This window comes from Beta vulgaris, chromosome 3, assembly GCF_026745355.1.
Source record: "Beta vulgaris subsp. vulgaris cultivar EL10 chromosome 3, EL10.2, whole genome shotgun sequence".
Taxonomy (NCBI): Eukaryota; Viridiplantae; Streptophyta; class Magnoliopsida; order Caryophyllales; family Amaranthaceae; genus Beta; species Beta vulgaris.
In genome coordinates, this window is record NC_079204.1 from 48,912,859 (window position 1) to 48,934,133 (window position 21,275).

The window sequence follows — 21,275 nt, forward strand, 5'->3', positions numbered from 1 at the left end:
TTATGTTCAAGATCATATGATTATATATAATTTATAGGTTTATTTATAATTAAAAAGAACAATTGATTGATATAACAAAAAAACATGTTATTAGTTAAATCCGAACATGCCTTCAATATAAAAATAACATCTACTCCTTCAGATTCTGTTTAATGGTTAAATTTTAAGTTTAGACACTAGTCACATATTTATGTTTGATTATCATTTGTGATTAATGAGTAAGGAAAAATATAGTCGTGTGAGATCTTATATGATTTGTCTTGATATGTACTTTTGAAATATCAACTTTTTATATTTTTACAAATGAAAATTTAGAGATATTAATGTTCAAACATTTACATTGGCAAGCGCAAAAAAGTAAAATGAAACTATTATAAATAAATGGATGGAGTATCTTTTTATTTTTAGAATGTGCTCTTTTAATACGGTTTGTATGACATTTCAATATATGTTTTTTTTTACCATCATTATATGTTTTTTTTCATTACTATTTAAGTTCTTATTGTAAACGGATCTTAAGAATGAATAATATATTATTTTTACCATGAGTAATATGTTATTTTTACCTAAATATATATGTTTTTTTATTTCTAATTGTATGTTCATATATAATGTGTTCTTTTTCAAAAAAAAAAAATCTAACTATGCTCTTTATTACAATTGTTATTGTTGTTGTTATTATTGTTGTTGTTGTTGTTGTTGTTAATATTATTATATTAAAAGTTATAATAGTAATAAAATAATGATAATAATAGTAATACCAATAATGAAATTCAAAATAATAATAATAATATTAGTAATAATATGTGTTATAAAAGATATGTTCAAATAAGATAAGTTCAGATCAGATTAGATCATATCAGAAAAAATAGTCCAGATCTGATCAGAAAAAATAGTCCACATCAGATCATATCATAAAAAAATAAGCCAAAATTGGACCAGATAAAAAAAAAATCAGATAAAATCAAAAAAAAAAAAAAAGGTGAACTAAACATAGCCTTACAAGTTACAGCATGCATCTAAGTTTTAGATTATCCATTATACTTCTAAACAGAATATGTTATTTGGGGGGTGATATGGCCATTGGCCCACCATCAAAGAAACTATGGTTCCCCTCTTTTTCTTCATGAAGTCATTGAATATATTGAACTTTGCGTTCCAAGTGCATGTTAGCAAGGGATCAAGGACAGTGAGTTCATTCTTCAAGTATTTTCAATTTGTGTATGCCCTCACGTTTTCCCATTTTGGAGCAATAAATCAATGTCCCTCTTCAATTCATACTACCATCATCTGCTTGATATCGTTTTTTATCGGGTAAGATAATCGGCCGGTTGGAAATAATATTATCGTAATCATATTTAACATAACAAAAGGAATGATAGAGAGGGACTGAGGGAGAGGTGGTAGCTCAATGGAATACCACCTCGAATCGTAGAGCATTGACGAGGATTCAGATCCTTACCACAACCATATATTGGGACTTTGCTTTTGGGCTGTTAAGCCTTGTACCCAGCCTTTAAGCTGGCATACCCTGCACGCTAGTAGCCTTACAGGGATTGTTATTCGAACCAATTATCTTTCCTAATCAAAGAAAAAATAAACAAAAGGAATGATAGAGATTACGCTTTTAATATGGTATCCCTAAATTTGTTCACCCCAATCTGAAGTCGGAACTACTTAAGAATTGCTCAAAAATATTGGAAAGAAAGAGAGAAAATCGTAAGTGTTTATGGTCATTAATAATAATGAGAAAATGACCAAAAAAGGTGTTTATATGAGAAAGAATATAGAACCCAAGAAGAATTTGAAAGACCGCAAAAATCACATTCTGCAATAAGGAGCAGGAGCAGGAGCATCTCATACGGTTGAGGGTAATTAAGCACATCAGCTCAAAGGTTGGGGTACATGGCTTTACAATCCAGAATACAATATACCTAAAAGTAAATTGTCACCACAATAATGTTTGGATGAGGATGAGAACCATGTGCAAAACCTTGGAATGTGGGGTACGTTTAACTGAGGTATCACCTCTCCCTTTACTTGTCGTTACTTTTTTTTTCCAGTTTTCAATCTTTTGAATATACAAAGAATTATGAAAAGCACGAAAATGTAGCTTCCCTATATTTTATGTCAGTTTTTAAAACAAATATCATTAATTTAAGTATCCCTTCTACTAATTTCAAGTTCATCATACAACTTTATTTTATATCATACTTCAAGGCCTAAGCTAATAATGCAACACTTTATTGTAAATATTAATGGTTAAAGTTTGATACTGACAAGGATGCTGAATGACCCCTCTAAGGCCTAAGTCAATGCAACACTTTCTGTTAGTTTATAATTCATGGTCTTTGATTGTATATAACTTAGCTTTTATTAGATGCAAACAATGATGGTCATTGTATTATCTTTAAAATATTGAAATTCAATTACAATACGTAATTAAAAACATTAATGGTCAAAGTAGTATAGTATATACCATGAAAGTCAAACAAACGTGTATTGTACATGGGATGAGTATCACACTATTACTTCCTATGTTTCATGTAAATTGTAACATATAAAGTTTTTTTTTTTCACTTCCTGGCGTACAACTTCAATCATACTTATATTACATATAAGTAAAAATGATAAAACGTTAATACTTTGAAAGTATATATATTGAGACGAATCTAAAAAAATCCAATACGACTATATTTTCGCTTGCATATAAATCACAATAAGCGGGCAGAGGAAGCAAATTGGTCCCTAATCGGTTGATTTTAATATATCATACGTGCTGGGTATACATCACAAGTCCCACATTAGAAAGATAAGAATGAGTTACCTAGTTGATAAGAATTCACCAACTACATTAGTATGAGACCTTTTGGGGAAGAGACCAAAAATAAATTCGTGCAGATTTAGCCCAAATCGGACATTATCCTAACAATTAGTATTAGAGTCGGGATTGGTTTCATTGTTGTTGGAGGTTCGTAGTATTTGTGTTTGGCAAGAAAATTGAGACGAAGGCTACATTACTCCGGTGAGCGACTTCGAAGAGGGAGTCTCTAGAAGCTTTTATGTAAATTACTTTGGACGAATGTGGTACGACATGTTGGCTAGATTATGTTGCCAGTTAATAACGGTTTGTTGACAAGAAACTAGAAATAATGAAGGTAGAAGAGTGGAAATGATTCTGGTAGAAGGAACAACAATAATCTCTTCCGTCGAAAGTCTTCCTAACTGGTGTTCATGCAACATGTTCCATGGTGTAGCGGCGGTGCAAGGTGATTAGACGAATTATCATTGGAGATGAGTCGCCATATGCTTAAAGTACGATGTTAAGCCTCATGGCTCGTGTTGTGTTGACTTATGATCAAGTTGACTGGCTAGGTGGATCTATGATGATTTGAGGCTACATATGTATAGAGAATGTGTTCTTCACTTTTACCGATCTTCAGGTGGCGGATTGTTGGCTATATTTCACTCATAAGATTCTTCCATCATTTAACATAGTGAAAATTGCCTTTGTCGCTAAGAAGAACATGAGTTCATGTATGCAACGAGTGAATGCTAAACCATGCAAATTTGATTCAGAATATTTTGTGAGCACACCGAGATTTTCTCGTTGTTGTTATTAGTATATTTTTGTGCTATTAGTTTTCTTGGTGCTCAAGGAATTAGCAACACTCTTTTATATCAGAAAATTTAATATATATATAGTGGGTTCAAGTGTTGGAATTTGGATAGTCAATACCGGTCGAGCAAGACCAACAACATTATCAGGGGTTTAAAATTCGAACCTGTAATATTTTAGGATAGTTTTTCGTAGATACAAATGGTTTTGTTTATTCAATCGTGACTTAGACGACTTAAAGTTTACAAAGTTGAGTAACACGAACCCTTTGTCAATTGATTTTTGTTCCATTAAGTTCACTCTATAATTCAAATAGGTACTTATCTAATGATTTACATTTTGTTCGAAAACTTGCTTGTATTTTGATGACTTGTTCTGGTCCATTTAAAGTCAAAATTGAGATATTGGGATTTGACGTTGTACTAATGAAGTTACCTATCTCTATATGGGACGCAAAAAATCATAGCTTATTAAATTTGCCAAATAATGGAGATTCCTCAAAGAATTCTAAGTGTCTACATTATTAATCAAATGAGCAAATAGGAAGGTTCGTTTAAATATGCTAAGTGTCTACACAATTTGCCAAATAATTTGCCAAAAAATCATAGCTTATCAATATGCTAAGTGTCTACATTATTAAACAAAGGAACAAATAGGAAGGTTCATATTCCCAATCAATCAATTATTTAATTTGTCAAATAATGGAGATTTCTCAAAGGATTCTTGCCAAATAAGGTTTAGGATATGGATTTCATTTGTTCTTTTTTTTTTTTTGGCCAATGACTATACTACTTATTTTGGTTACTTAAATTCCATAATACATGTAATCATAGCTTAACAAAGTTAGTGCTTGTGTTAGTTGAATGTAGGTTGTGTAAATTCCTAATTAAGTATGTCATCAATCGCAACATATGGTATCAGAGCCAACGATTTGACTGGGAGAACACGCTTATAATGGTGGACTCCATGATCAACTTGCTCAAGCACGCAGGGGCAGAGTGGTGTAGCTTTAGGGCGTAGATGCAAGTCTTTAGTGGTATTGTGTATGGTTCTCGAATACAGGTGATTCAATTAATGCGTAGACATGCAGTTGTAGAGCAAGATATGGCAGGGGTGCAACCTAGAAGCATGGAGAAGAAACATGTTGGTTGCAGACATAGCTCTGAGGCATGGTGCATGAGATATAAGGAGATGTGGAGACTCCCAGTGTGAACTCGCGATAAGAAATCTATACATGGTGCCTTGTGTCGAAAATCTTCTTGATATTGCGGTGTGTTTCGCAGGTTGGCAGCGGTACAAGATGACTAGACGAATTACCGTCGTAGGGGAGGCTTGTGGTTAGAGATGGCAACGGGTAGAATTTGGGTCGGGTGAGCCATCACCCGGTTAGATTGACTCTCATCCATCCATCCGTCACCCACTTTACTCATCACCCGAAATCCATCCATCCATCACAACCGGGTGACTCGGGTGGGTCGGGTGATTAACGTTAGATAAAATATAAATATCAAATTTAGATTATAACTATTAAAAAAATAATGTACCCAATTTCCACCTACACTTTCCGAAATCATAAATAAATACGCCGATGTTTTTAGCATAAAGAAAAGGTGACGTCGCACCATACAAGTTTTAGGAAGTCGTCTTCACAGTAATAAAGTCTCGACAACAATACGAGTTTCAAAAATACGAGTTTGAACAAAAAACTCAAACGGGTGGATAATGGGTCGGGTGCTTAACAGGTTGGTGGATCGGGTGATGGGTGAGAAATTAAATAGTCACCCGCATCCTACCCGGTTCACCCGTCACCCGTTCTTCATCTGTTTATTACGGTTTTTCACCCTTTTATTTAAACAGGATGGAGCGGGTTATTGGATATCCACTGGATATTGTCATCCCTACTTGTGGTCCATGGTCTGAGGGGAGAATTGTTGGGTATACATCCAAAGTCTCACATCAGATAGATAAGAAGAAGTCACTAGTAGAGGATTGACGATTTGCGGTTCCTAGAAAGAATCATTTGCATCGGATGAAGGTGCGATGCTACAAGTCTCGACGCAAATGGAGCAGACACCATATACGTTTGATGGAGATTCGTTGCAAATGAACAAACATTTGCGTCGAACATTGGGGGAAACCGATGCACATTATACCTCTTTGTGTGCCCAACCCTTGCTCTTGGTTGTGTTGCTAGGCATGATGTGTGTCGAACCCATGTCCACATGCAATGCAAATTGTGTCTTCTACGTCGGCTATTGTCACTATATACGACACAAATGATGTTTATTACCCTCATCCCAACAACTCATGAGTTTATACCAAACTGAGTTTGAAAATATGACATTCAAATGAAGGAAATGAAAAGAATCCATAATATTCGAACGAAATACAAAAGAACCCATAATATTCAAAATAGAAGAACGAAATACAAGAAACTATGAACACTGAATTGAAATACAAGAATGAAATACAAGAATAAAACGAAATGAAAAAATTAAACCCAAAAAAAAAAAGAGAATTTAAAATTAAATCTAACACAAAAATAACCCTTAAAATTCATGTCCAACTGTTAAAGGAATCACTTCCAAAAAAAAAAACTTAAAAACATAACCTCAAATTTGAACCGAATCCTATAGCAACCACGAAATCCCGTTGAGTTTTGATGTCTTCTTCAATCTTCACCGTCAACCACGAAACATCGACAACATTGAGGGAGAAGACTGTGCGACAAACACCAATGTAAACTGACAAGAGTGAGATGAATTTAATTTCGACAAACACCAACGATAATAATTAAGTTGAAATTCCTTCAGCAATTGAGATGAATTCAGATTTGAAGAATTCAGTAATGATGAAGGAAGAAAGAGGGGGAGAGAGAGAGGGGGAGGGGGAGAGCTAGAGAGATAGAGATAGATAGATTGAGAGATATAGATATATAGAGAGAGATATAGAGAGAGGAGTGACGGCTGGTGAGGCGTGAAGTTGGTAGAGTTTATGTTACATCTGAGTAAATAAAAAGGAGGAAGCGGGCGTGAAGTAAATCGCGGAGACCATTTGCGTCGGACGGTTTTATTGGATCCAACGCAAATAGTAAGTTTGCATCCCATATACCGTACCTTTGACGCAAATCCTTTGTTCATTTTATACATTGGCTTTAATTATTTGCATCGAACATTAATTTGAAACCAACAACACACATGAATCTCGCACCCATTTGTTGTAATTTTTGCGTCTAATGCACCCTAAATCTGACGTACATGAAGCATGATTTGCGTCGGACACCCATAACATTCGACCCAAATAGTAAGTTTGCATCCCATATACCGTACCTTTGACGCAAATCCTTTGTTCATTTTATACATTGGCTTTAATTATTTACGTCCAACATAAATTTGAATCCGACGCACATGAATCTCACACCCATTTGTTGTAATTTTTGTGTCTAATGCACCCTAAATCTGACGCACATGAAGCATGATTTCCGTCGGATACCCATAACATTCGACGCAAGTACTAAGTTTGCATCCCATATAACGTACCTTTGACGCAAATCCTTTGTTCATTTTATACATTGGCTTTAATTATTCACGTCGAACATAAATTTGAATCCGATCACACACATGAATCTCGCACCCATTTATTGTAATTTTTGCGTCTAATGCACCCTAAATCCGACGCACATGAAGCATGATTTGCGTCGGACACCCATAAAATTCGACGCAAATGATGCTCCCCTATACTTTTGCGTCTGTTTTCCAGTTAGACGACGCAATTTAAGAAAGGCAAATCAACATTTTTCTACTAGTGTACCTAGTTTATAAGAGTTCATCAACTACATTATAGTATGAGGCCTTTTGGGAAGAAGACTTAAAACAAATCTGTGTGGACTTGGTCAAAAGCGGACAATATCATACTAATGGTGAAGTTGTAGGTGGACTCGTGGACCCTACAATACGAGCTTATATAGGGTAATCTCTTTCTCTATAGTAGGCTCAAATCTCAATAGAACCATTAAAGTGTTTCTAAATTCTAATATTCCCTTTTTTTAAAATAAATAAATACTCTATTTTAACTTGCATATTTGCCTACACACAACTTTGACCATTATTATCTCTAATAACTTGTTCCAAAAAATATATAAAAATTTATTTCTTGAAAATATACATTCAAATAAATCCAACAACATCTCATATATTAACATTATAATTTATACATACATCAGAAAAAGTAGTCAAAAATCGTGCAAAAGTGAAAATGAAATATCTATTCAAGAAGCATAGGAAGTAATTTTACTATAAATTATTAATGGATTAAGTTATCAAATATCTCTATAGACTAGAGGTGATCATGGGGCGGGACGAGCCGCACCTAAAAAAATTTCTCATCGGTCGGGCCGAGCCAAAATTTTGTGCCCAAAGCCGACTATTTCAGGCCAAAATGAGCGGACTTTTCGGGTTGGCCAAAAAATAGACTAAAAGTCATTTTTGACTTGTCCCAAAGTTCGTCTAAAGCAAAAAACATCAAGCCCGCAGACCAAAAAATTTTGCCCAAAGCCCGCCCCAGAAGCGAGCCAGATCGGGCCAAAATGATCTAACTCAACTATAGACTTATAGACTATACCTAATAGTGCACTAAAAAAATCACCATATACGAGTAGTAGTATTATGTAATGAATGCAAAGAAAAGGACGGGTCGTGATATCCAATTACAATCATATACTATATCGTCCCGGATTGTTCCGTACCCGCAACCCGACCCCTCCATCAGTCCTCTCCTTTCCCAAAAAAACATCCCCACTTCTTTCTCTCTCCTCCCTCCCTTTACGTTGCTTTCACACCATCCCTATATCCTCTCTCTCTCTCTCTCTCCCACCTCACCTTTCTAAATTACAAAAAATAAAGCAGCCATTAAAACTCCAAATTACCTCCATTCTCACACCAACTTCCACTTTAGATGACACTCCCATTTCAACGGCTACATTTCTTAAAATTTAAGTGATAACACCCAAAAAGAAATACTAATAATGGACTCAATTGCTGGCACCGAGATTCGATCCGTGAACTACCCAGAATTTGGGGATGAATTTCAGAAGTTGATAATTGCTCCGGAAAATGGAAATTCCTTTACTGCTCTTCTTGAATTACCCCCTACTCAAGCTATGGAGCTTTTAACCGACGATGACGGTGGTGGTAATGGTGGTGGTAATGGTGGTGGTGAGGTTGTGAAACGACACCGTGTTAGTGCTTACAATCATTCTCTCTCCTCTCTTCCTGCTTTCCCCTCTAATCGCGCGTTAATTGAACGAGCCGCTAAGTATTCTGTTTTTGCGACGGAAGATTCGCCGGAGTTTAAGGTTAAATCTGAACCGTTGGATAGTTGCTCTAACCCTAATTCGTCTGATCCTACGGCTGGTAGTGAGAGTGACAAAGAGAAAGAGAAGCCATTGAAGCGCAAGGAGAGAGAAAAGAAGGTTTTACTCATTTCTTATCCTAATTGTAATTTCTAGGGTTTTCGGATATTTTAATTGATTGCTAATTATGTGGATTATGAAATTTTAGGGTAAAGGATTGACGAAGAAGACCAAAACGACGTCGGATGATGGAGAGAAGCTTCCGTATGTTCATGTTCGTGCACGACGAGGTCAAGCGACTGATAGCCATAGCTTAGCTGAACGAGTAATTAGCTTCTAATTTTTTTGCTAATTGAGTTCTTAATTAACGAATTTGATTTTTAATTAGGTGTTAATTAGGTTTTAATTATGTCATTATTGTTTTCTGTATGATTTCAGGCGAGGAGAGAGAAAATTAATGCGAGGATGAAATTGTTGCAGGAGTTGGTCCCAGGCTGCAACAAGGTAACCCAACTCTTGTCATCTTGTGTTTTAATTGGGTTCGGTTTTGATATATGCAACCCTAATGGCTAATATAATTATATGAAACGGAGTACATTATTATATGATTTCGGAATTTATGACAAAATCACGCGTTAATCTTAGGGTTGTTGATGCTTAATTATTGTTTAACGTTTCCACTTTTAGCTGCCGCGTATATCAATTTTGGACATTTTTATGCTTTGATTTGATGGTGATTATGAGAGGTTGATTAAGGCAGAATGATTATGATTAAGACTAACTTGGTAAATGATAATTACTTTTGAGGTTTTATATTATGTTTTAAAAGTTGATAACGGTATTAGTCGTTGTCACCTTTTACATAAAGTAGGAGTTGCTTTTTTAGCAAGGAAAGTGTCTTCTTTGGTTAGTAGTGTAATTTTCTGGGTTTCTCATTTCACCTTTCACTTTGCCGTTTTCAGAGGGTTTGTTATGTGTCTCTTTTCAGAACAAGGGTATTATTGTCTTTTCACTTGCTTGTAGTATCTGTTTTTCCCCTTCCCTTTTGTTTATATGCCATATTTTGTACTCCTAGTCATAATAATCTGGTAGATCCAAAGGGTTCGAGACAATCTCCCTAGACTGTAACAGTGTAACTCTAATGGCGTGGGATGCCGGGTTCATATGGTTGTTGGAGATTACGTTATTTGGCTTTGGGAGTTATATTAGCATGAAAGAAATTATAGTGGTAACTAGTAATGACGTGATTTTTATGCAAATAGGAAAATAGAAGGTGAAATTTAGTGCGTGTTTGGCTGATATAACAAAAATATGGGGATTAAAAGTTCTTAGAAAGCGGAACAATATGAAGTTGTTTGGTTGGTGAATGGCAAGTATATAGGAAGTGCAGAAAGTAGAGTTTCATGCTTTTGTTCATCCAGAACAATATAATTTCTATAGTTTTTGTCAATATCTTTATAGAGAAATTTGACCTGAAATAACGAAAATGATACTTATTTTGGATCAAATGGAGTATTTATTTCCTGCGGAAAAGAAAAATGAAAATCTACGATTCACTTACCAGATTTATTGAAAAATTTTGACCTCAAATGTAAAAAATGATACTTTTTTTGGTCCGTTGGAGTATTTATTTCTTGTGAAAGGAAAAATCTATGATCCAGTTCCTTCTCAATCATCATCAGACCATAATTAGGCTAATGAGACAGTATCATTGACTCATTGTTATACTTACTCTGTTTTTTTTAATCGCACCTTTTCGTTTTTGACGCTATTAATCAACCAACTTTGTTAAGCTATCACGCGCACCATTTTATAAGAAAAAATAGTCAAGTGAGGTCTTGTTAGATTCGTCTCAATGCAAGGATTCCAAATATTAAATTTTTACTTATACATAATTAGAGATATTGACGTTCAAAGAAGCGTTTCTGCAAATGAGAAAAACGAAACGGTGCAATAAAAAAAATAGGAAATATCTGCTATTTGAGTCTTCAGCATCATAAGCTAAACTGAGTTTGATTCCTAATTTTGGGGTACCCTTCCATTTATTCGACTGGACATATATCAAAAAAAAAAAATGTACTACTTATTAATTATGTTTTTTGTGATGGTCATCTCTCTTTTTCCAAGGGAGGAGGGGGGGGGGGTTTGCGATTTTCTTTATTGAACATGTTAGGTGCTCCTGAAGTGTGAAGGACCAAAGAGGACAACTCTGGCCATAATTCTCTGTTCAGTGCCCAAGTTGAATGGAACACATCTATGATGGTAGTGCTGTCCTGGGGCCAAAGGTTATTAATTGGAAAAGATCAGTGGGTTCAAATTAAATTGTCCCCCAGGCTGGCAGAAATAGACTACATAGGTCCTCTGCTTTCTGGGACCATCAGTGCTGATTTATCAAATGCAAACTTCGTTTTTTAAGTATAATTTATATGTATTTTGAAGGTTCTAACAGGTTGTGAGTTTACAACAGTAAAAATTTAGAGTAGGAGTTGCTAAATTTTGCATAGTAAATTAATGCAGGTGTCATGAATTTTTAGTAAATTTGCTGGTAGTATATCGCATTTGTTGTTGCTGAATATCAGAATTTGAATTATTGTGGGGGAAGTGAGGTGGCTTATTTGTACTCTCTTTTTTAACAAAATGCAGATTTCGGGTACTGCATTGGTGTTGGACGAGATAATCAATCATGTGCAGTACTTGCAACGTCAAGTGGAGGTACTTTATCTTTGGCTATAAGTTTCTTCAACTTCCCATACAATAAGGGACTACCAAGGAATACCATTTTGTGATAGAATAGAGGAAGACCATGCAAGATTGGTCCCCTAAATTTGCCTTAGGCTTTGTTCTTCTCACCTTTTTTCCTTGTCATTTGTGGAAAGATAAGTTCACATAAATGAAGTACAATTACAATAAGCTCATACTTCCTTTGTTTCTTTATGGTTATCTCCAATTATTTATTAGTAAAAATTATGAAAAATTGATATTTAAAAGTATACATTGAGATGAATCTAAAATATCCAACATGACTATTTTTTTCCCTATATAATGGTGATTTTTTGGGTTTAATAATGGTGAAGTTTTGTGGCCAAAGCTTCTATGAAGTTTGATCAGAAAAGTGCAGTTGTTGTTTGAATCATGGAACAGGAGAAAGTATTAGTTAAAGTTCATTACCAATAAGTTCAGATAAGTTAAGTTTTGGGGCTAATGCGCTACGCCTAATTAGTTAAGTGAAGTTAAGTTTAGGGGCAATAATTTCCGATAAGTTAAGGTCAAGGCTAATAGTGAAGAGTTTGCACCCTTACTGTTTCTTTAATATTTTTTTCACAATTGTCTCTTTTTGAATTAAAGTTGGTCAAGTAATCTAATTATGGTAAGCTATCGTACAATAAATTCATCTATATTCCACTTGAAATCTTGAATCTGAAGTAATTCTGAACCAGGAATCCAACAGGGGCTATCCTGATAGTTTCAAGATTCATCAATTCTTACACAATCTTATTGCTTGGATTAATCTACGTAATGTGAGAATGTCTAATATTTACCACGTTGTTGCAGTATCTGTCAATGAGGCTTGCCGCAGTTAATCCAAAAATTGATTTCAATCTTGACAGCCTAATTTCGGGAGGAGTAAGTGATTCTCTTATCTAAAATTCTCGTCTTTCTTGGAAATCATCAGTTTGCTGTGAAAGCGGATTTATTTAATGCGGTTGAAGAATTAGGGTAATTTTCCTGCATATCACGATGAAGAGTTTTTATTTGACAATACTGTCTGCCAGCAGTTGTTTGTTTCTCTGTGTGGGTTAGCTTATAACAAAACTAGTATTATATGCACGCGATGCCTGCTAAATCATATACAATTTTTATGTATAAATTATAATAGAGATAAAGCTATGGTTACTTAAATTTTTTTTGTTTAATTAATGCAGGTAGTTAACCTTCTTTTTTTCGTTTTCTTTTTGGTGTCCCCTATGTGTTGCCTTATACTTCCTCCGATCGTTATTAGTTTACCGATGAGATTGTTACCCCTTTCTTTTGTTTCTATTTTTGGAATGAGACCACTAACTTTTCATCACACATACATTCAACTTTAATATAAAATAATAGTTTCTCTTTCCTTCTATGACCCACAACAATATTTTTCCTAAAACTCTGTGCAAAAGAAAGGTTATAATAGAGATACTCAGCAGTCTTGGATTGGGATTTTGACAATACCGCAAACAAAGCAATGAATTAGACAAGGAATTTTGACTGCTTCACATCGTGCTTGATGCTTTACAATCTCATAGTATACTTAGGTTATTCCATGACGCAAATTCCAAGAAAATTCCTTAAAGAAGGGTAGTGACTGTAATGTGGAAAACTACAGTTTAAAATATCACTTTAAGAAGAGGAAAATGAATGACAACTTCCGGGCACACAAGGACTATAGAGACGCAGTTAGTTTTCTGTTGAAAGTAGGAAATCACAGCATTGGTTTCAAGCACCACATAACTAGATTGAGTTTGTACTACATTGGAATCTTTTGAGCTATCTTTCTGTCTTTTAGGATTGCGTATAAAAGAGAAGTCTGGAAGGACAATTTGTCATTACCTATTCCTACAATCCAGGCCCATGTATGCTCTGTGTCTTCCTGAATTTGTGCTGTAACCAGGCTGGAGATATACCAGACAATAACCTTTGTAAACCTTTGTAACACTTGGCATTGTTGGATTCAGAAATTCGGTGAAATTATTGTATACTAGATCCCCTGAAGTGTTGTACTTCATAGAGATTTGACAGCCAGGCTCGTATGAGTATCTTCATCTTGTTCTGTTGTTTCACAGCATGTATTCATGTCTATAATTATGTGTTAGTACTTGAATGCAAGTATCGCTCGTAATAATCTATCTTCGGGGGCATACGAAGATTCTTTTGCCATCCGAGGCCTTAATTTACCTACCAAAATATCTCCTGTTTTTGGTTATTTACCTACGCAAATTCCAACAAAACTCCCTAAAGAAGGTAACCAAAATATCACCTGTGCTGGGTTTGTACATTGTACTATTCAGCTCTTGGTTATTGGCTTTAATGGGTGCAGCATTGGGCTTGAGTATGTTGAGCCATGGTTTTTGATGTGCCCTCCATGTCTGCAGACTGAATCTATGGTGGACTGCAACCTTCCAAACATGGCTATGCCACTAATGTGGCCAGAAATCCATGTCACGGGAGACAGACCACAATTTCAACAGCAATGGCAGCTTGAGTCTTTAAGTCAGCCAGTTTGGGTCAAGGAAGAGAACAACCGTAATGTAGTTGCATCAGAGAACTCACTTATGACCTATGACTCACCTGGAAATTCAGGTAAACTGCTTCAGAACAGTTAGATCTTTTGCAGTCACTGCATTGATTCCCATGATAACTTTAGCTTCTTGACATATAGTAGCTCAAAAAAACTTGTCAATTTATGCTGTGCTTTTTGAGGTCCTATTTTATGTATAGTTGTATTACTTGTATAGATCCGAGGTCTACTATAATTTTCATGTTTAAGTGCATATACTGTTGAATATTTTGCAAATATCCATTTTGTCAATTTATCTCTTTTACTGCCGAAAATAAAAGCCAAACCAATATACTTCCTTTGTTTTTTAATAAGTGATAGAATGTAGTGGGGGAATACCAAGGAGCCTAGAGACAGAAAGTTGGCACTGCTTACGGCTTATTTAATAAAGTAGGTGAAACAATTAAATGGTGGCAAAGATGTAATTAATGAGAAATATATTTTTACTACTTTGAGCTATGTGTCACCAATCACTTATTGTGACATCCCTAAAAGGAAAACGTGTCACTTATTAAAAATCAGAGGAAGTATGTGCTTGACTCTTGGTGCTTGTTGGACATCAATTTTTTTTAGAAATATCTTTCTCTTTTGTTGTGGGCCAGTCTGACACCATATCAAAATTTCTTGAATCTTGACTGGCTTATAGGATAACGTCAAGTCTCAAATGCCAGAAATTCTCCAGCTGACTCTATCGTACTTTTTGTAATGCAGCATCATTGCACTCAAGCCAGCTGAAAATGGAACTGTGAAGGCCATAATGAAGCTTGTATTGTAGTCAATTAGTGTATATATAGCCAGCAAATATGATTATGTTAGAAGTTTAGCCGGGAAGTAGACAAGAGTTTAGGCCTCAGAATTTCAGGATGGGGTTTCCATGTCGTCTTCATTATTCAGATATGGACTGGAAACCCTCAAGAGTAGATCTAGCTCGCTAGTTAATCTACCTATTTTACCATACTCTACATATATATGTATATTTATATACCAACATGATGAAAGATTCAGTCCCGAATCTTGCGCGAGATGGCTGATCGATTCTGCTGTCAAAAAGAGCGTTTAAGTTCAGTCGATTCTCTGAATCTTTACCTGGTTTTGCTTCAGATGAATGCTTATTATCATGTGAATAAAATCAGTACTCAGTAGTGATGCTTCTTCCTTTTTGCAAAACTCATGTACTGAAAAACAGGGTGAAAGATACAGCATGATGCTGCCTCTACTTATTTATTGTGCTCAGTTCAGTGTCCTTTTTAGTTATCAGAGAAGCTTATTGATCTGAATTTTTTGTACTTGCTTTATTATGCCTCAAGTTCTTGCTTCTCTTGCAACCGATCCTTTTCCTGGGTTCTTTTAGTACTTTTTGTTTTGGAGCATTTTGACGTGGGGTGTCAGAACTTCAGTTGATAAGCTTCATAGATTATGAATTGTACTTCTATTTTGATGCCCCATTTTGTTCATAGGATCATTGGTTAGATTAGTAAACAAACAGGCATATTTTTATGTCATATTTCTTTTTGGTGCCACCTCCTACTGTAACATTGCTCTCTTTTTTGAGTTTTTTTTTTGTTGGTGATGGGTAATCAGTTACTCCATCTCTTTTTAATTGCTACATTTTGTTTTTCAAAGTTTTCGAAACACAATTGTAATCTTAATATTTTGAGTTATGTATAAGATATAATTATAAGAATTATATATTTGAAAAGAAATTGAGAGAAATAAAAAAGATCTTGCATAATTGAGAAAAATCAAGTAATAGCATTTTTTTTCTATTCAAGTAAAACCGCTACTTGAAGTAGCGGTTAATATTAATTGACTGCGACTTCAAGTCGTGGTTTACTGGTCCCTGAACCCCCCAGTCCATAGCTTGACGTTGAGTGATATGAACCGCAACTTCAAGTAGCGGTTCATTAATGAAAACCGCTACTCCAAGTAGTTGTTTACTGAAATCCCCAACTCCAGAGTTTGATATGTGGTTGCAATATTTTGCCCAGGTAAACCGTTACTCAGGTTAGCGGTTTATATATATAAACCGCTACTTGTGAATAGCGGTTTACGTGGGAAAAAACAAAAAAAAAAACAGTTTCTCGCGCGCCGTCCGATGTGGACTGTACGCAGAGAATTTTTTTTTGGGCATATTTCTGAAATTAAAATTCACTTTTTTTTTGAGCAGAAAATTCAAAGGACAAATTAAAAATTAATATCCACTTTTGCATTATGGAAAAAATTACTAATAAATTCAATTTTAAAAATATTAAGTTTTTTTAGGTGGAAAGAAGCATCTTTAAACGTTGACTGAGAAAAAAAATAAGATGTGAATAATCCCCTCAAAAAAAAAAAAATAATGTGAATAAAGCTGCTTAAACAATGAAATCCCATCTAAAGTGGAGTATAACTTTTCATCAACCAAACTTCAGTGGTGTACTGGTGTATAGTGTATCCTGTATACTAATCCAAAATCGAAAATGCCATTCTTTTCTCTCTGGAATTTTGATTTGACTATTCTTTTCTCACTCCTCCTCATCTATCCAACCCAATCACATTTCACCACGTCAGCCATCCAGCTCCCTTCCATCCCAACAACCATCTCCGTCACCAACTTCGGAGCCGTCGGAAACGGCATAGATTACGACACAAAAGCAATCCAATCAGCAATCAACGCGTGCCCAACCCCTAGTACCTGCCACGTGGTATTCCCAGCACGTGGGGCCTACCTAACAGCAACAATCCACCTTCGATCCGGCGTCGTATTGATCGTAGAGGAAGGCGCTGTAATTTTAGGGGGAACAAAGTTAGAGGATTATCCGAGTGAGTCGGAGAGATGGTATGTTGTGTTGGCGGAGCAGGTTAATAACGTGGGGATCAGAGGTGGTGGGGAGATCAATGGTCAGGGATTGGAGTTTGTGAAGAGATTTGATGAGAAGAAGAATGTGATGGTGAGCTGGAATCATACGGGTGCGTGTGTAGGGGATGAGTGTAGACCAAGACTTGTGGGTTTTATTGGTTGTCAAAATGTTGGTGTCTCTAATGTTAACCTCATTGAGCCTGCTTATTGGTGGTGCGTTTCTCTCACTCCTTTCATTTTTTTTTTTAATCTACATTGGGTCAATTTGGCAATTGCCAATATTAGTTGAAACGGAAAATGATAAGGTAGTTGAAATGGAAACTGATAAGTTAGGGTCAATTCGTTATCGTATTTAGTTGTTTTTTTTAAAACTAAAAATTAAAAGCAGGAAATCGAGAAAAAGTGATTTTCATTTTTTAGTTGCTAGTTTTCAAAATCAACATGTTCTCAATAAATTTGATTAGTTTTTCAATTTTTTCACCAAGGATCACTGTGGTTTTTCAAATTCATGGGGTACCCCTAATTTTTTTTAATGCACAAGGTACCTTATTATTTCAATAAAATTCCGTTAGTCATTAGGGTTAATTAACCCCTCTAATCCTAATTAAATCCTAATTAACTAATCAATTAAATCCTAACCTCTAACCCTACCCTAACCACATAACTTCAAACCCTAACCCTCCCAACCACCACCCAACCACCACCACCTCCCCTCCCCCTCCCTCCCTCACCCCCTGCAACAGCTCTTCTCCCCCTTGATTTACCCAACCCACCCCCACCTCCACCCTCGGCAGCAGCCTCCCTCCCTGGTAGCAACCCCCCCTCAAAACCTCACCCTCATTCATCCACCACCTCACCTCCTCTCACCAGATCGAACCATTGCGCACCAGACCGAAATACCACACCAAACCACTGCGCTGTCAAACCCTTTTTGAGATCATTTTCAAATATTTTCGAAAACATTTTCGAAATCAATATCAACGGGGGTGGGGGTGGGGTGGGGTGGGGTGGGGGGAATTCGACGGGGTTGGGGTGGGGCGGGGAATTCGACGGGGTGGTGGGGGAGGGTGGGGGGCTGCGTGGGTGGGGGGAGGGGGGAAGGTGGTGGTTGGGTATTTAAGGGTGGGGTTAGGTATTAGGATGTTAAGATTATGGTTTAATAGTTAGGGTTAGAGAGTTAATTAGGGTTAATGACTAACGAAAACTTAACACCGTTAGTCATTAAGGGCATTTCGTGAATTTTATTGAAATAATGAAGGTACCTGGTGCATTAAAAAAAAATTAGGGGTATCTAGTGAAAATACCCTTAATTTTTTATTCATTATAAGACATATATCATATGACTTTAAAAATGTAAAATCCAAAAAACAGATACTACAGTCATACTGAACGTGCCCTTAGTTGAAACTGAAGAGAGGTGCTAAAAACCTCAATTTAATAATATAGCTAATTAACTTACATGTTTGGCAAAATTAGTTGATTAAGTTGGCAAATCCCTTTGGCAAAATTAGTAATTATTAAAATTTTAGGCTAGTTTTCAAAAATTACACTCAGATTTTAACTGATCAATTTTAATCATTTTAACCACCTAAAATATACAGACACCTTATCATTTAAGGTATCTAAAATGATTCCTCATACATAGCAATTAAGTAACAGAACAAGCGCTAGTTGCCGAACACCTCTAAAGTAGGGATCACAAGGCAAAAAAGAATTGTAGCGACTAGGGTTTGTTCTATAATTCTATTTACCTTATTTTTTCTTAAATATTTTGAACTTTTTTTATTTTTTCAGAACTTTCTTGAACATTCAGAAAATAGAAAAGTAAAAAAAGTTGAAAAAAATAGCAAAGGAAGTTCGGAAATCTCAAAAAGTTGGAAAAAGAAGTCTTAGAATCATTGTGGATGACAGCTAGTTTAGTTGGATAAAGTGTTGAATCATTGTGGATGACAGCTAGTTTAGTTGGATAAAGTGCTAAAAGGTGGTACTCGAACAACCAGAAGAAGGTTAATTAATGAGTAATAAAAATAAAACTCACTTAGTAAAATTAATTTTAGTTCAATTACATTTCATCCATAACCCCTTTGTAAGTTGTAACCAAATGATTGAAGAAGTTATCTTAATAAGTTGATTGTGAACTGCAGCTTGCACATAGTAGACTGTGATAACACTGCCATTCATGACATCTTTATCTATGGGAATTTCGATTCGCCAAACAATGACGGGATTGACATACAAGATTCCAATAACACACTCATCACTAGATGCCACATTGATACAGGTGATGATGCTATATGTCCCAAGACATACAATAGACCTCTTTATAACTTAACTGCTACTGATTCTTGGATCAGAACTAAATCTTCAGCCATCAAGCTCGGTAGTGCTAGCTCCTTTGATTTTGTGCACTTATTGTTTGACAATATAACCATCTTTGAGTCTCATAGAGGACTTGGACTTCAAATTCGTGATGGAGGTAATCTATGAAACTTTTTTTTCTCGCTATACGAAACAATCCTAGACATTTTTCTCGTGCTATTGATCTAGGTGATTGAGTTATGAGTGTGGTTTCTTCTGTTGTTCATGCCCCTAGATGATGAATACTGAGCAACAGATCAAAGGTATTCATTCTTTTTTTTTTTGGTGCATTGAAAAACTGCGATGCCAGTGATATAGACGGATTCAATTTCAGGTCTTAGACAACTTTACCAACTAGGTAGCCAACGCCCACAAGTATCCGTTCTGTTGGATTTTCTTATAATCCTATTTGAATTCTGAATTTTATTGTCTATTGGTCCATTTGTTGTCTAACTTCGTTTCGTGTTTGGACATCTATATAAAAATGACTATGAAGCAAAAACCATAGAAATTAGGAGTTTCAAATCATAATTGAGTAGGAGAAAAACCTAAAAGATATAAACCGGAAACAAGGATTATTGGTACATAGAGACGCAAAGGAAGTAGGTCTAACAAATGGGTTTAACATATTGTGTCACTTGTGCTGTTCTCAGAATTCATTTGTCAAAAATCCAATTCAGAAAAGAAAATTGAATTGCAATTCCAGTACATGCTCAGAGTAAATGTACAATACTTTCTTTTCTTGGTCATTGATAAATGATGGACCAATTTTAAGTTGTCAGAGAAGTCTTTTCTAGAGGTCAATACACAATACTTGTATTGAAGACATGCATTATCATCTTTGCTGAAGTTCCAAGTAATATCAGGGATCACTTCATATTTAGAAACTTTGGAGTTGTACTAATTAGTTAATGGGAGTTTGATTTCTGCAGGTAACGTCAAAGACATTACCTTCTCCAACATAAACATCAGCACGAGATACTATGATCCATCATGGTGGGGAAGAGCAGAGCCTATTTACATTACAACATGTCCACGAGACTCAAATGCGAAGGAAGGGTCAATCTCTGACATTCAGTTCATCAATATTACAGCAGTTTCTGAAAATGGAGTGTTTTTATCAGGTTCTAAAGGTGGGCTTATCAGGGATTTGAAATTCAGCAACGTTGATCTAACTTACAGGAGACAGACGAATTACGTTGGAGGTTTGGTAGATTACAGGCCGGGGTGTTCAGGACTTGTTAATCATAGTATGGCAGGGATCATCATGGAATATATAGATGGATTTGAAGTTGAGGATGTGAACATGAGATGGTATGAAGATGGATCAGTTGGATGGGATAATCCCTTGGATTTTAGGCCTTCCACTGTGAATAACATTTCCTTTCTTAATTTTCATTCTAGTTTCTATTCTGATGGAGTAGATTTACAGGGAAAATAGCACAAGATGTTCTTTCGTGCACATTTGCATCATTCTTCTGTAATTATAACAAGAGATCTGCTCACAGCCTGGGCATTGATGTGATTGAGATTTGATCCCAGGTCTTGGCTACCAGCTCCCATAAGAGTTTACCGATTAAGCTAGATGACATTCAACTCCCATAAGAGTTTAGTCGTTTACTGATTAAGCTAGATGACATTCACAATAAAGCTTATATATTGTTGGTTACAATAATTAAGTCTAATCCTGGACTATCAAAGTGTAATATCTGCTAGGCTAAGAAGACAACAGGCTCAAAGGCCTTCAGGTGAGACACTCACCAATTAAGCTCTATCCATGCCTTCTTTCTAAAAC

The 21,275-nt window shown here is 35.7% G+C and overlaps 2 protein-coding genes across 3 annotated transcripts; both read left to right on the forward strand.

The window, feature by feature from the left end:
- The first annotated feature begins 8,351 nt into the window (after positions 1-8,351).
- Positions 8,352-15,560, forward strand: LOC104889251 (transcription factor bHLH48). Of its 2 annotated transcripts, XM_010674431.3 has the most exons (7): positions 8,356-9,089; positions 9,178-9,294; positions 9,408-9,473; positions 11,613-11,681; positions 12,522-12,593; positions 14,099-14,306; positions 14,995-15,560. In XM_010674431.3, the coding sequence occupies exons 1-7, from the start codon at positions 8,643-8,645 to the stop codon at positions 15,030-15,032; spliced, it is 1,017 nt and encodes a 338-aa protein (XP_010672733.2). In that variant the 5' UTR covers positions 8,356-8,642; the 3' UTR covers positions 15,033-15,560. The 2 variants fall into 2 exon arrangements, with proteins under 2 accessions (XP_048497550.1, XP_010672733.2); XM_048641593.2 differs by lacking the exon at positions 14,099-14,306 and having other exon boundaries at positions 8,352-9,089.
- Positions 15,561-16,473: 913 nt separating this feature from the next.
- On the forward strand, positions 16,474-21,005 carry LOC104889252 (uncharacterized). Its single transcript, XM_048640558.2, has 3 exons — positions 16,474-17,335; positions 19,267-19,598; positions 20,413-21,005. The coding sequence occupies exons 1-3, from the start codon at positions 16,743-16,745 to the stop codon at positions 20,919-20,921; spliced, it is 1,434 nt and encodes a 477-aa protein (XP_048496515.2). The 5' UTR covers positions 16,474-16,742; the 3' UTR covers positions 20,922-21,005.
- Positions 21,006-21,275: the final 270 nt, after the last annotated feature.